The sequence below is a fragment of the Zootoca vivipara genome, chromosome 12, assembly GCF_965207765.1.
Source record: "Zootoca vivipara chromosome 12, rZooViv2.hap1.1, whole genome shotgun sequence".
NCBI lineage: Eukaryota > Metazoa > Chordata > Lepidosauria > Squamata > Lacertidae > Zootoca > Zootoca vivipara.
Genome location: NC_142595.1, coordinates 41035854 through 41051333, shown reverse-complemented (window position 1 = coordinate 41051333; position 15480 = coordinate 41035854). Strand labels below are relative to the sequence as shown.

Below are 15480 nucleotides of genomic sequence, written 5' to 3'. Positions count from 1 at the left end.
TGAGCCAAACACTGTAAACTTATGACAAGAAATTTGTCTCCTTTCAGGACCCACATTTCACAAGTGCTCTTGGTAACTCAATGTTTTCGTCATGCAACAATACCTCTTGATTTCTTCTTAGGTGAAGAAGAAAGATGGGGCGTTTGGCCTGTGTTAGCCTATGTTTGCTTGGCTTCTTCATGAGAGGTGAGTCCTTGTTGAGTTATAGTAGCATTCTCTGTCCCATAGGGTGCATTCAGACTTGGGGAATCTTGCTCACTTAAAATGCAGAAATGTACAGAGACACCAGGTAAATGGAATAAACTGCCATGTGAATTCAGCCAAAGACAGGTCCAGGGTGGCAAAGACTGCCAAATGAAGAGTGATAGACTTCAGGAATAATGTTTGAAAACTGAATATACTGACATATCTCACCCTGGAGAGTCAGTTTAACCTGCCGAGCAATTTCTAAAAGCTTTAGGAGACCAGTTGGAGATGAACCCACTAATACATTAAAACAGGGGCCACCAACCTAGTGCCTACAGGTGCTAATGTGCACAGAAGAACTTCCTATGGCATCCATGAAAAGTGCCAGGAAATATTCGGGTAAAAATGCAGAAGATGGGGTGAAGTGGAGTATGCCCGCGCCATTTTGTGTTCCTGTTTCTTGTTTTGTACTTTTACACGTGGCAGCCACATCAACACAGATGGCGTTTTGTGTTACACCACAGTCCAGAGCAGCCATTTTGTGCTGAGCTACGCTCTCACAGCTGGCATTTTGCTTTAGGTCACACAACCCACACTGGCCATTTTGTTACGGACCCCAAAATGTTGACTACCCCTGCGTTATAACATGCAGCTCTACAACTAGTTTATCTGTGATGACTTTGCTCTTCATCTCTTTCACAATCTCCCCCCCCTGCCCCATCGACAAGCTGTTGAAGCGGATCGCTGCCCCAGAGGATGGCTGCAGTACCAGGGCAACTGTTATGGGTTTTTCCACAACAAGTTGAGTTGGCATGAAGCTGAGGTAAGACTCACCATCCATTAACAGGTTGCTGAGAATGTCCAGTTGAATGATGAAGTTCTTGTGCATTTGCCCCTTCTCCAGATTGAGTGTCAGAGTTACGGTCGTGGGACCCACCTCGCATCCATTCTTGCGAGGGCAGAAACTCTGATGGTATCCAAACATATCTCCATTGACAAGAAAGAAACAGGGGTTGACGTTTGGATTGGACTCCATGATACTCACCAAGTAAGCATTTAGCCCCCTGAGCTTATTACCAATCATAGAACCATAAAATGAAAGAGTTGGAAGGGACTCTCCATCTCCTTGCAATGCAGGAAATAATGCAGCTGACCCATACGGGGATCGAACCTGCAACCTTGGCGTTATCAGCAACACTCTAGCCAACTGAGCTACCCTGTTCCATCTACCATCAATAAATGGCTGCTGAAGGATCACAATATTTGCAAATTCTGAGGAGAACTGGCCTGATCCATGGATCAGAAATTAGATGATGATGATGATGATGATGATGATATTATTATTATTATTATTATTATTATTATTATTATTATTATTGTTATAATTATTATAATTATATTTATACCCCACTCATCTGACTGGGTTTCTCCAGCCACTCTGGGCAGCTCCCAACCGAATATTAAAAACACAATAAAGCATTAGACTTTAAAAACTTCCCTAAACAGGGCGGACTCTAGATGTTTTCCAAAACTCAGATACGGTAGTTGTTTATTGCTTTGGCATCTGATGGGAGGGTGTTCCAGAAGGCAGGCACCACTACTGAGAAAGTGCTCTGCCTGGTTCCCTGTAACCTCACTTCTCGCAGTGAGGGAACCGCCAGAAGGCCCTCGGAGCTGGACCTCAGTGTCTGGGCTGAACGATGGGGGTGGAGATGCTCCTTCAGGTATACTGGGCCAAGGCCATTTAGGGCTTTAAAGGTCAGCACCAACACTTTGAATTGTGCTTGGAGCCAATGCAGAGCCAATGGAGCCAATGCAGATCTCTCAGGACCAGAGTCATATGGTCTCAGTGGCCACTCCCAGTCACCAGTTTAACTGCCGCGTTCTGGATTAATTGCAGTTTCCAAGTCACCGGCAAAGGTAGCCCCATGTAGAGCGCGTTGCAGTAGTCCAAGCGGGAGATAACTAGCGCATGCACCACTCTGGCAAGATAGTCTGTAGGTAGGTAGGGTCTCAGCCTGCGTACCAGATGGAGCTGGTAGACAGCTGCCCTGGACACAGAATTGACCTGTGCCTCCATGGACAGCTGTGAGTCCAAAATGACTCCCAGGCTGCGCACCTGGTCCTTCAGGGGCACAGTTACCCCATTCTGGACTGGGGAGTCCTCCACACTCGCCCGCCCCCTGTCCCCCCAAAAGAGTACTTCTGTCTTGTCAGGATTCAACCTCAATCCGTTAGCCGAAATCCATCCATTAGCTGTTGGCTGCCATATGTCCTGAATGTTCTGACACAATCTTGGGATCAAAAGTTGATATCAAACTGTTTTAAAATGCATATTTTGAGATAATAATAATAATGATGATAATAATGATAATAATGATAATAATGATAATAATGATAATAATAATAATAATAATAATAATAATAATAATTTATTTATACCCTGCCCATCTGGCTGGGTTTCCCCAGCCACTCTGGGCAGCTTCCAACAGAAAATTAAAATAATTGATTAAACATTAAAAACTTCTCTAAACAGGGCTGCCTTCAGATGTCCTCTAAAAGTCTGGTAGTTATTTTTCTTTTTGACATCTGGTGGGAGGGCGTTCCACAGGGCAGGTGCCATTACCGAGAAGGCCCTCTGCCTGGTTCCCTGTAACTTGGCTTCTCGCAGCGAGGGAACCACCAGAAGGTCCTCGGCACTGGACCTCAGTGTCCGGGCAGAGCGATGGAGGTGGAGACGCTCCTTCAGGTATACTGGACCGAGGCAGTTTAGGGCTTTAAATGTCAGCACCAACACTTTGAATTGTGCCCGAAAACGTACTGGGAGCCAATGCAGGTCTCGGCGGCTGCTCCCAGTCACCAGTGTAGCTGCCGCAATCTGGATTAATTGTAGTTTCCGGGTCACCTTCAAAGGTAGCCCCACTTAGAACGCATTGCAGTAGTCCAAGCGAGAGATAACTAGAGCATGCACCACTCTGGCGAGACAGTCCGCGGGCAGGTAGGGTCTCAGCCTGCATACCAGATGGAGCTGATAAATATATTCATACTTTTTTAAAAAATGGGATTCATATGCCACTAAGTGGGCGATCCTACGGGATGAGCAGTTAAGGATGCAGCAGACAATACTGAGCCTGACAGACTTATGGTCTGACTCAGGGTAAGGCGGCTTCCTGTGTTTCCGTGTTGAGAGCTGTCCCCCGTCAGAAACAGAATGCTGAGTGTGATGTCACTTTTCTCCCGATCAATCAGAGCTCTTGTTATCTTCCGTGTCATTGCAGAATGGGAACTGGAGGTGGTCCGACGAGTCCTCCTACAACTACAGGAACTGGATGCAAGGGGAGCCCAACAATCTTTGGAATTCCGAGTACTGTGTGGCTTTGAGGGCTTCCACAGGTGGGCATCTTACAGTCCTCCCACTGATGGGAAGTTGTGTAGCCTTGAGGTATACGGCAATGGTGAGACGTAAATGGAACAGAAAGGACTGGGCTGAGCCAAATAAAGGGGGGGGGGCAAACAGTGGGGCAGCAGTGTCCCTTGTGGGAGAAGGATCACTTTGGTTGATGGTATTTAAGCAGAGGCTGGACAGAGTTCTGTCAAGGGTGTTGCAGATTCCTGTACTGAAGAGGGGGATTGAAGTAGATAACACCTAAGTTCCACTGAGTGCTAAAATTCTATGATTTTATGAAATATTCACCCTCCTTTATCTTATGGTCATATTTTTAGATTTTTTGGGGGGCATGATTTCCCAGCTCTCTCTCTCTCTCTCTCACACACACATACATACAGTATTTGTAGAGGGACACAGGTGATGCTGTGGGTTAAACCACAGAGCCTAGGGCTTGCTTATCAGAAGGTCGGAGGTTCGAATCCCCGCGATGGGGCGAGCTCCCGTTGCTTGGTTCCAGCTCCTGCCAACCTAGCAGTTCGAAAGCACGTCAAAGTGCAAGTAGATAAATAGGTACCACTACAGTGGGAAGGTAAACTGTGTTTCCATGCGCTGCTCTGGTTCGCCAGAAGCAGCTTTGTCATGCTGGCTACATGACCCGGAAGCTGTCTGCGGACAAACGCCGGCTCCCTCGGCCTATAGAGCAAGATGAGCGCCACAACCCCAGAGTCGGACACGACTGGACCTGATGGTCAGGGGCCCCCTTTACCTTTTTACAGCGGGAAGGTAAACGACTTTTCCGTGTGCTGCTCTGGTTCACCAGAAGAGGCTTTGTCATCCTGGCCACATGACCTGGAAGCTGTACTCCGGCTCCCTCGGCCAGTAAAGCGAGATGAGCGTCGCAACCCCAGAGTCGGTCACGACTGGACCTAATGGTCAGGGGTCCCTTTACCTTTACCTTGCAAAGCATGCACCTCAACCCCAAACACACATTCAAGTCTCTGGCGCCCTCCTATATATGTGTGGTATTCAGACAGGTAAACACACTTGGATCCATTAAGTTCTAAAGATCTACACTGAGTGGAACTTAATTGGATGCAACTCAGAATGCTGGCTTGGATCAGGTGTGGGGAACTTGCAACCCTCCTGATCGTGTTGGACTACGACTCCCATCATCCCTGACCATTGCCCATCCTGAGGATGATGGGATTTGGAGCAGAACAACATCCTGAGGACCACAGCTTTGGGTTAGAGTAGACTGATGGTTAGACCCAGCACAAAGCAAGTACAGTACAAAGTAAATACACAGCTCATTACTCTGCCTTTTGAAACATGAGATGTAAATTTTTAGGACCCACCTTGTTTCTGTGATTGTGAGTTGCTTTAAACTGTTTCTAACATTGTGCTTTAATTGTTGAAACCCACCCTGGCACTTTAGGGCAGGGGTCAGCAACCTTTTCCAGCCATGGGCCAGCCCACTGTCCCTCAGGCCATGTGACGGGCCGGACTATATTTTTTGGGGGGAAATGAACGAATTCCTATGCCACACAAATAACCCAGAGATGCATTTTAAATAAAAGGACACATTCTACTCATGTAAAAACACGCTGATTCTTGGACCATCCACTGGCCGGATTGAGAAGGCGATTGGGCCGCATCCAGCCCACGGGCCTTAGGTTGCGTACCCCTGCTTTAGGGGAAAAGGCAGGTAAATCCTCACCCTCATTTGGTCATGAGATAATCAGACTATACCATGTCATTATCTTCTAACACATGCCAGGGAATTTTCAAAATGGGTTTGTTAGAGCAAAACAAATAGACTCTTGGCAAGTTGTAAATTTCAGAAATTGCCTCCTGAATTAGGCAGGAACCCCACAAATATCCAGGGACTATAGCTGACACATTCCTAGCCCACCCCTGGTGCCATAACAAACACAGGTATATGCAAATAAAAAGAACAACAACTGTACCTTGAGATACTCTGAAAATGCTTGAAAAGGAGAACGGATAAGTTGATTGTCTTTTTTCCACTGCAGGGTATAAGAGGTGGATTGATGCTGTTTGCAAAAAACATAAAGCCTACATCTGCAAACATGAGATCTAGAAGAAGGGATACTGTCATTCTAGGGGAAGGTTGGGTTAGATGGATCAAAGCACATCCCCTTGGAATCAAGGGAGTCAGAAGAAGCTCCCGTCATGTTGCCACTTCTACAGTTCATCCTTTGTTGTGCCAAGAAGCTCGCCCTTCAATAGATGACATCTATCTACTTACTCTCAGTCCTTATCCAGGGCTGGTCTCTGAAATGCTGCTGTGATCACCTCTGTTGCTTATGCTCTTGGCTCCAGGCAGTGTAAGGACATTAAAGTGAATAACCCATTTCTCATGGGTGTTTATAATGAGAGAACACTTGACCTGGTTTTTCTTTGGTTCATTTTGATGAAACATCGGTCTTGCTTGTGTTGTGTTAAGGTATCAGGTTATGTGACTCTCGCTCTTGTTTCTAACAGACAACACAATATGAAACTTCCAGACTCTAGAAATTGCAAGAAGGCAGACGTTGATAACTATTTTCCAAAAACAGAAACACAGTAGGGGAAAGCCCCAAACTAGCAATTAGCAGACCTCTTGGGGAACAGATTTCCTCCAAACAGAGCAGATATAACTTATTACATCTCAGGTGGGATCTACACACATATTAAAAATGCTGTGAAGATGATTTTTATGGGGAAAAAATGTTTTGAAAAAGGCATTTACTTTGGTGTAGCTCACTGTCGCCATCTAGTGTCACATCTGTATATTGCACTTCACAACATATTTAAAACGTTTTCTTTGCAGCTGTATAGCTGAGAGTTAGTGAGACAAAGCTTGCTTACTCCGAATACAGGAACTCACACTCTGCATCTCACATACACAATATGACCAACTTTAAGTATACCTGCAGAAATGTGTGAAGTCACAAACACACACACATGTAACATCTCATCCATTCTATAATGCAACCTTAGTTCCCACTGCCATTACCACTGGGTCCATCATTTTGACTGCAGTAGTCTCATCAAGCTCTTCCCAGGAGCACACAATAGCTGCTGCAATACAGGGGAGACAAGAGTGTTGTGACAATGTACTGACCCTTCAGCCAGATGTCACAAGATTTCTATTACCCCTGGTGTTAAATTCTGCAGTCAGACCTGCTTGACCGTCCCAGTATCGCCCAGCTAGTCATTCCGGTAATGGCCTTGCATGCCCAAGGTACCAGGTTCAGTCAGCAGCATCTCAGGTACACAGGATCAAAGTAATGCTGAGAGATTGTAGACTTGTTAGTTAGTGCAGGGCTGGATCAGCCTTTCCCAGATATTCATATGGGATAACTCAATGGATAGCTGCTTTCTGATCTGCTCTTGCAGAGAGTGTTACATAGGAAGCTGCCTTACAGCAAGTCCGACCATTGGTCTGTCTGGCTCAGAATTGCCTATTGTGGCTGGCAGTGCAGTGGTATTGTCACATTGTAAGATCAAGCCTGGATTGCCTTATAAAATCTCTGCTTGAACGGCTAAGTTCAGAGTAGAAAATTTTGCTGGAGATCTGCCATGCACTTTCTTGAGGTGTGTGTGTGTGTGTGTGTGTGTGTGTGTGTGTGTGTCCCTTTCCTCTTCAATATGTCATTTCATATTAGGGATCATTAGGAAAGGATTGGGACCAACCAACAAGAGACCTTCTCAAATCTCTCAAATCTTAGGGAGTTCGAGATGAGTGGCCCTCAGTATGGAAACAATTAAGTTTCCACAGGTCTTTCTCTGGGCAATCTTGAATCTCTTCAGCAGGGGTGTTAAAGCAAGATCTCTACATGTTTTGCAACAGATTGGCAAGGGTTTCTGATTCCCCATTAACAATGAAAGTAACTCATATGAAGGCTTGGTTCTGGGGGTCAACATGTAAATGCAGAAGCGCCAGGAACCCTTTTAAAATATGGTTTTTGGGGGTGGGTGGGTGGGTTATTGTTTTTATTTTGATTATATATTTTGTGGTTTTATAATTTGATTTTGTTCTGTAAACCTCCCTGAGACTTCCTGGTGTAGGACGGTATATAAATCCAGTAAATGATAATAATAACTTAAAATAAAACTGCCATTCTATAACACCACACACCTTCCCATCCAGCCCACATTGTCCAATCTAAGATTAGGTGTTGGCACAGCAGAAGGGTTGAGTACCTTGATGTACAATAATAAGCATGTTGATGTTTTTGATGTAAAATGCTTAAAATAATAATAATAATAATAATAATAATAATAATAATAATAATGTGCAAAAGAAAGCCCATGTGATCCCTTTCTGCAAAAGGGCCATAGTTCAGTGGCAGAGCATATGCATATACCTAAAGGAGCGTCTCCACCCCCATCGTTGTGCCCGGACACTGAGGTCCAGCGCCAAGGGCCTTCTGGCGGTTGCCTCGCTACGAGAAGCCAAGTTACAGGGAACCAGGCAGAGGGCCTTCTCGGTAGTGGCCCCCCTCCCTGTAGAATGCCCTCCCACCAGAGGTCAAAGAGAACAACAATTACCAGACCTTTAGAAGGCATCTCAAGGCAGCCCTGTTTAGGGAAGCTTTTAATGTTTGATGAATTTCTGTATTTTAATATTTTGTTGGAAGCCGCCCAGAGTAGCTGGGGGAACCCGGCCAGATGGGTGGGGTATAAATAATAAATTATTATTATATTATTATTATTCCAGGTTCTTTCCCTGGCATCTTCATGTAGAACCAGGAATGTTCCCTGTCTGAATAACCCTGTAGAGCTACGCTACTATCATTCAGTACAGTCGTACCTCGGTTTACGAACCGCTTGGGTTGCGAACAGTTGGGGTTACAAACTCCGCAAACCTGGAAGTGTTTTCGGCGCGCGCTTTGTGCATGCGCAGAAGCGAGCGCTCGGTTAGTGACCTTCTCGGGTTACGAACTGCGACCCGGAATGGATCGCGTTCGTAACCCGAGGTACTACTGTATGAGTGGACCAATGGTCAGACTCTGTGTAAACCGGCTTCCTATGCACTTCCTATCTGGCCATTCTAGAGCAGGTTAGGTCAACTGAGAAGGACAGAAACGCACCAGAAAATATATGCATAAAAGGAGTTTATTAAGATCACTATGTGCTGCGTGCACAGAAAAATGCCAAAGAGGGAGATCAAAGAGGTTGCTCTTCAGAGATGGGATGAATGGGGGAGATGGTCTTTCACGCTGAGGGATGGGAGAGGAATTAATGCGATCAGAGATAAATCTACCAAGCTAGCATCCAAATAAGTACAGTTTGGGAACCACAGTCTTCTTTACAGTTCATGTTTGCAGATGTAGGCATTGAGTTTCTTGCACTGAGCATCATTCCACTCCTTAAAACCTAGAATGCAAAAAGACATAACAAAAAATTACTACTTCTTGCTCCAGTGAGTGTGGTCTGGAGGATGTTGTCAATTTTTTTTGGTGTGTGTAGGGGGGAGGAATACATAGCCTGGAATTTGGTTTGCAACTACCATTTCTAGGGAAAGAATGACAAATTATGATAATCACATGCAACTAAATCATGTGGATTAGCCTGAGTCTTCTGGCTCATGGTATATTGAGAAATGATGTAAGTGGATCATTGCTTGTCTGGTCTACAGAACTGATTTGTGAAAACCCGGCTAACAAAAATACCAGGTAGTATCTGACCGAGTTATATGCAAAGTCAGGCATAGGCAAACTCGGCCCTCCATATGTTTTGGGACTACCACTCCCATCATCCCTGACTACTGGTCCTGTTAGCTAGGGATGATGGGAGTTGTAGTCCCAAAACATCTGGAGGGCTGAGTTTGCCTATGCCTGTGCAAAGTAGACCTGTTGAAATCAGTAGGCTTAAGTGATGAATAGTTTAAGCCTATTTAGAGTATGATTTAGTGTCGGATACAACCATGGGAAACTTGTGAAGTGATGGAGAGTCAGCTAAAGTCAAGAAGATCCGATCCCTGCTGAATCAGGCCAAAGGCCCATCTGGTCCAGCATTCTTCTCACAGTGGGAAGCCTGAAAGCAGGACCTTAGTGCTATAGCATCTTTCCCCAACAACAAGTTTAACCATGTTTTCTGTGAAGAGGACCTCCTTTTGTCTGCCTTCGATCTTCCAACATCCAACTTCATTAAAGGAGGACTCAAAATGTTAAGGCCTTTAACACCTGGGCCGCCCAATGCAGCTGGATGTTGGAAGATTGGGGACAAGACAAAAGGAGGTACTCTCCATCAGGAAAAGGTGCAAATGGTTTGCTTACCTGTGGTTCGTCTCAGCTCCACACAGTGTTCAGCATTGCGGTAGTTGTCTGGCTGGTGTTTCATCCAGGCCTTATAGTTGTAGGTGGATTCATCAGCCCACCTCCATCTCCTGGTCTGCAGAAACGAGACAGAACAGATCATGCAATGAAGGGAATGATGGGCCCAGAAAGAGGAAGATACCATTGGAATGGCACCAGTGCAAGATGAACTGGGAAGGTTGTCCAATGGGGAGCTGTTACCAGCTGTGACGCAGACAGTAGAGGAGGACACCCATAGAAAATAATGGAGAAACATCAAGTGGGATTAAATTTGATAGATGGTTGAGGTAAGAGTGGAACGGTATTGCTAAGGAGCCACTGCTCAGTTATGATAACCAGAAATGGAGCCCTATTGTATTTTTTGGGCTGCAGGAAGGAGACAGAACAGATCATGAGATAAAGGAAGTGTGAGAAATCAAATGATTTGGAGGGGCTGGCCTGTGGGGAGCTAATGCCAGCCATGATAGAGAAGAAGAGAAGGACTCTCATGGAAAATAACAAAGTGGTGTGTGTATTATTCTGTCTGGGAGATAATTGGGATAAGGATGGGATGGAATTGCTATAGAGTCACCACTTAGTATTAATGATAGCCTGGAATGAAGCACATGAGAGAAGCTCACCTGGCGGACATCGTGGAGCCCAATCCAGACGTCGCTTATTTCTTGCTGGTAAGTGGAGATGTGCTCGGCCACCAAGAGAGTCTCTGCTTTGGTGAGGACAGAGGCGAGGTGGGCCCCACGGCCATAGCTCTGGCACTCAATCTGAGGACGGAGAAGAAGCAGAGACGTTTTGTCCCCAATTGTCATATCCAACCATCACGGTTGGTGCTGTCCCTTCTGACTGTCACCTAGCCTTCTAGGTGCCCAAGGAGACACATCACCAGAACATGAACAACTGTGGAGACTGAGATGCTGGCTAGATGCTGCCTCAAGGCAACTAACATTGATAACCTTACTTATGGAAATCTGATGAGAAACCCATAATAAGGTAGGAAATCCCTTTCAGCCTGAGGACCCCATTCCCTTCTCAGCAACCCAGGGATGAAGGAAGGAGAACAGGCACCCGGTGTGGCAGGTCGAGGCAAATCCCCCAGCGCATGAGCGTGCACCGTATGTACAGCACATGCACGTGCGCTGTACGTACGGCGGTGGGATCCTCTGCTCGCGGTTGCCGTACGGATGGTGGCAGAGGGTGCAGCCGCGAGCAGAGGATCCTCTGCATGTGGCTGTGGCAGGGTGAGTCCCCTGTGGGGTGCCTTCTTGTCACCCCCCTCAGAGGTGGCACCTGGCGCTGGGCACCCCGCCCCCCTTCCTCCGCCACTGGGCAACCTCTTGCTAATGGTGAGCAGGATCACAGGCAAAAGTGGGCAGCATAATGAATGTAAATGATGCCTTTGTACCGAAGGCTAGTTTCCACTCGCCCTTCTATCCCCTATCCAAGAAGCATCCTTGGAGTTCAAGGACACAGTCTAGTCCAGCAAAACACTCAGGGAAGAGGGTGTGTGAGTGGGGAGGAGGTGTGGCCTAGAGAGATCCTTGAGAGCCTGATCAAATGGGCTAGATTTAGTCTCCTGGCCTGCGTTTCACCACCCCTGCACTATAGCATCCCCACATTGACAGCAAGAATCCCTTCTTACCTCAGCCTCTTGCCAGCTCAATTTATTATCAAAATACGCATAGCAGTTTCCCTGGTTTTGCAGCCACTCCCTGGCACAGGTGTCAGCCTCAGCTGTATGGAGAAAGGATGGGGGGGGAAGAGATGCCCCAAGAAGGCAAAGCAGTGAGAAGACATGCCTTTAATGTGCTCTCTGAAATCCCACTTCTGTCTACAGCAGGCATCCCAAAACTTCGGCCCTCCAGATGTTTTGGACTACAATTCCCATAATCCCTGACCACTGGTCCTGTTAGCTAGGGATCATGGGAGTTGTAGGCCAAAACATCTGGAGGGGCTTCAGTTTGGGGGTGCCTGGTCTACAGCGTACATGTTATTTATTTACTCATATAAAAAACAACAACAACAACATTTCTGCCCTATCCTATTACGCAGAATAGGGCGATTATGTGTGGCTATGTCTGCTCAGCTCTGCCTTCCTTTCTAAACAGGAAGCTGGCATCCCTAGCCAGGAGGAGGTCTATTCATGAACAAAACAGACTTCTTAACATTTAAAGAAACACACAGGTGGCATTTTGGGACAAGGAGGGATGCCTCCTGGGTTTGCTGGAGAGGGCACAAATAACTGTACATAGAAATCTGCCTTATAATGGGTTAGGCCATTGGTATCTATTGCAGACCAGTATTGGCTACCCCAGGGATGGGGGACCTTAGACTCCAGATCCCACCAGCCCTAGACTCAGGCTGCTGCCCCTAAGTTACGTTGGTAGCATCTCTCTTTTGTTTCATGGAGGAGAGGCTATCAATGGCTACTAGCCAGGATGGCTATGCTCTGCCTACACAATGGGAGGCAGTAATGCTTTTGAACACTAGCAGGAGGGGAGAGTGCTAGGGTACTTTTTGTAGGTTTCCCACAAGGTGGTCATCATGAGAACAGGAACAGGTAGGCTTTTGGCTTGATCCAGCAGCCTCTTCTTATGTTCTTATGTCTTTCTCATCCTTTGTTATCCTGTCGTTTTAATGGGATCTGCCAGGAATTTCACCTGGGACCTTTCTGCATGAAAATAATGTGTACTAAAATATCCCTTAGAGGTGAATGGATTCACCACTTCGCATCTGGGTTCTGAAATATGACTCCATTGAGAAAGGATAGATAACTTTAAAATCAATAAATTATGGCCTAATTTAAAGCATCCTTCTGCTCTGTTCTAATATCCTTTGAAAATATAACATGCACTTTAATGGCAGCTCAACCCAACGACGACTTCTGGGTAAGCCTCACATTTTTATAAAATTGCTCACCTTCCTGGAAAGGACTGGAAATTAGGATTCCAAGAAGGCAAAGACTGAAGTAGGTGAAGAGTCCCATCTTCTGGTTGACCTTTGAGGGAGATGAATGTACAGGACATCAAAATCAAAGTTACATTCATTGGCTGCCATACATACAATGGGAGGGAGGGAAGGAGGAAGGAAGGATTGCAATTCTCCTTTATTTGAACTTCCAAGAACTTTATTTGAACTTCCAAGAACTGGGAAGGTTAAAGTTTCAAATAGTTGTCAGTGTTATGAAAGGGTATATTGACATTGATTTAAAGTGAGCTTCGTCAGCTCCAGTTAGGAGCATTTTGTGATCTTTTTTTAAAAAATGCTCATGAAAATTCATTACATTTTAGTGCAAATTTCTGTTAATAAACACTGCTTTGTATGCAGTTTTGAGTTATGTACACATTTTTGCAAGCAATTTCCCCCTATATAATTCATTTTTTGAACCACTATTTGGTTGCAGAACTGCATCAAAAATTCGGACAAGTTTGAATTTTCAAGTAGAGCTGTGTTTCAGTTTGCATATTTTTTTCTGGAAAGTGAGAATCTGATATATTTGCCTTTAAATCCATTTTCTTTCCCATCCCTATATACACCCCCTGGTGGTTATTCGGTCTACCTGTTAACTGGAAATCAAATTTCAATCTGCACACAAATGAGTCCATGCAGGTTTTCTGTTAAGCTTTTGTGCCAATATTCTTCTCTGTCTGATTTTCTTTTTCTATCTGATCTGTGAACTTAGGGCTCATCTGCATTTACTCTATGCTTTCTAGGCAAAGGTTCAGGCTTTCCAAGTCAGTGTCTGAGCAGGGTTCCCCACCCCCCAGCATTTTCCATGCGAAAGCCAAAGTTTTACCACTGGATTGGAGCAAATGACTGTCTGTGGAAAAGCCAATTGCTGTTTGCTCTGATTAAGTGGTAAAATGTGAGTTTTCCCAGGGAAAGCTCTGGGATAAACAAAACAAAACAAAACCCTGCTCAGGCACAGACTTGGAAAGCCCAATCCTGTGCCTAGAAACGTAGCATAAAAGGAAGCATGGATGAGTCCTTATCTGCTTAGTGACAGAATTATACATTGTTGTTTCCCACAAGTCAGTGGAGACTGATCCATTAGGGCATCGATGGCCAAACGTGGCCCTCCAGCTGTTTTGGGACTACAATTCCCATCGTTCCTGGCCACTGGTCCTGTTAGCTAGGGATGATGGGAGTTGTAGTCCCAAAACAGCTGGAGGGCCAAGTTTGGCCATCAATGCATGAGGGCAAATAGGAATTGCCCCACTAACCTCAGCCTGCTCTCAGCCAATCCTCATCTTCCTGCTTTCCTACTTACAACCAATCAGTGAGTGGCTCTGCTTGCCATTGACTGTGGCTCCATCACAACTATTTGCCTCCCTGCCTTCAGCCCTATCAGGACACCAGCCACTGTCACCACAAGTCCTTGTTCACGAACCTTTCATTCATCTTCCTCACAGCCTTTGAAAAAAATCCCTTCACCAAGACTTGTAGATCACTTCCACAAGCTCTTACCTTGTGATGCTGTTCTCCTGGGTGGACCGATGTGCTTGTCAGCTGAGCCAGGTGCCTCTCTGATGGTCTCACCTTGTTTGGTCGGCTGTTATATAGACCCCAGACAGAGGTGGTGCAATACCAAGATGAGCTAAATGCTGCAAGGAAATCCTGGTCCGATGCCTTCAGTTTTGCATAATTTAAGGCCAAATCAGTGGAATGTAGCTTGCACCAACCTCTCTTTCATTTTGGTGGGGAAAAGCATATTGGAGGGGGGAGAGAGTTTTGAATCTATTTCCTTATGAAGAGGAACAGGAACCACATTCTTAATCAACCATGAAAATACTGCTCTGATGTCTTCAGTTTTACATAATCCAGGGCTGAATCGATGGAATGCAGCTTGTATCACTAGCCTTGAGCACTGCAAAAAGGGCATCATGATGCCCTTTAGTTATCTATAAATTTGTTACTTATCATCAAAAATAAATATTTAGGTCTAGAAAGGCATATGGTGCAGCTTGCAGACTTAACATATAGAATAAGAGAACAAGAAGAACATGTGTTTAGAGAAGATTGGAAAATGTTTATTGAATATATGGGGGGAATTGTGTATACTTGAAAATGTTGGCAGCATTAAGATAAATTCAACAGTGTAAATAAGTTTTGATGGATGTAATATAGTCATACCTTGGTTTAAGTACACCTCGGTTTGAGTATTTTAAGTTTAAGTACTCCGCGGACCTGTCTAGAACGGATTAATACACTTTCCATTACTTTCAATGGGAAAGTTCAGTTCAGGTTAAGTACACTTCAGGTTAAGTACAGACTTCCGTAACCAATTGTGTTTGTAAACCGAGGTACCACTGTAATGGAATACTGAATGGTATAGTTTGTGTAAAATATACAGTACAAGGATTTATGTTATGCAAAATGAACCATGGAAAGAGAAGAAGGGAAGTCTATCTGTCTATCATCTATCTATCATCTATCTATCATCTATCTATCTATCATCTATCTGTCTATATCTATCTATCTATCTATCTATCTATCTATCTATCTATCTATCTATCTATCTATCTATCTATCATCTATCTATCTATCTGCTTGGGCAGGTGCATATGCATGTCAGCTATAGACAAA

The 15480-nt window shown here is 45.1% G+C and overlaps 2 protein-coding genes across 2 annotated transcripts; one reads left to right on the top strand and one right to left on the bottom strand.

Annotated features, from left to right (window-relative positions):
* Nucleotides 1-134: 134 nt before the first annotated feature.
* LOC118095654 (C-type lectin-like) lies at nt 135-5912 on the top strand. The gene is made up of 5 exons (XM_035136901.3): nt 135-186; nt 915-1009; nt 1091-1234; nt 3465-3579; nt 5608-5912. Exons 1-5 carry the CDS (start codon nt 135-137, stop codon nt 5673-5675), a joined length of 474 nt encoding a protein of 157 aa, XP_034992792.3. The 3' UTR covers nt 5676-5912.
* A 2979-nt stretch (nt 5913-8891) lies between these two features.
* LOC118095281 (C-type lectin BpLec-like) lies at nt 8892-12886 on the bottom strand. The gene is made up of 5 exons (XM_035136390.3): nt 12814-12886; nt 11537-11628; nt 10521-10661; nt 9862-9976; nt 8892-8959 (listed from the first exon to the last, which is right to left on the bottom strand). The coding sequence occupies exons 1-5, from the start codon at nt 12878-12880 to the stop codon at nt 8892-8894; spliced, it is 483 nt and encodes a 160-aa protein (XP_034992281.1). The 5' UTR covers nt 12881-12886.
* Nucleotides 12887-15480: the final 2594 nt, after the last annotated feature.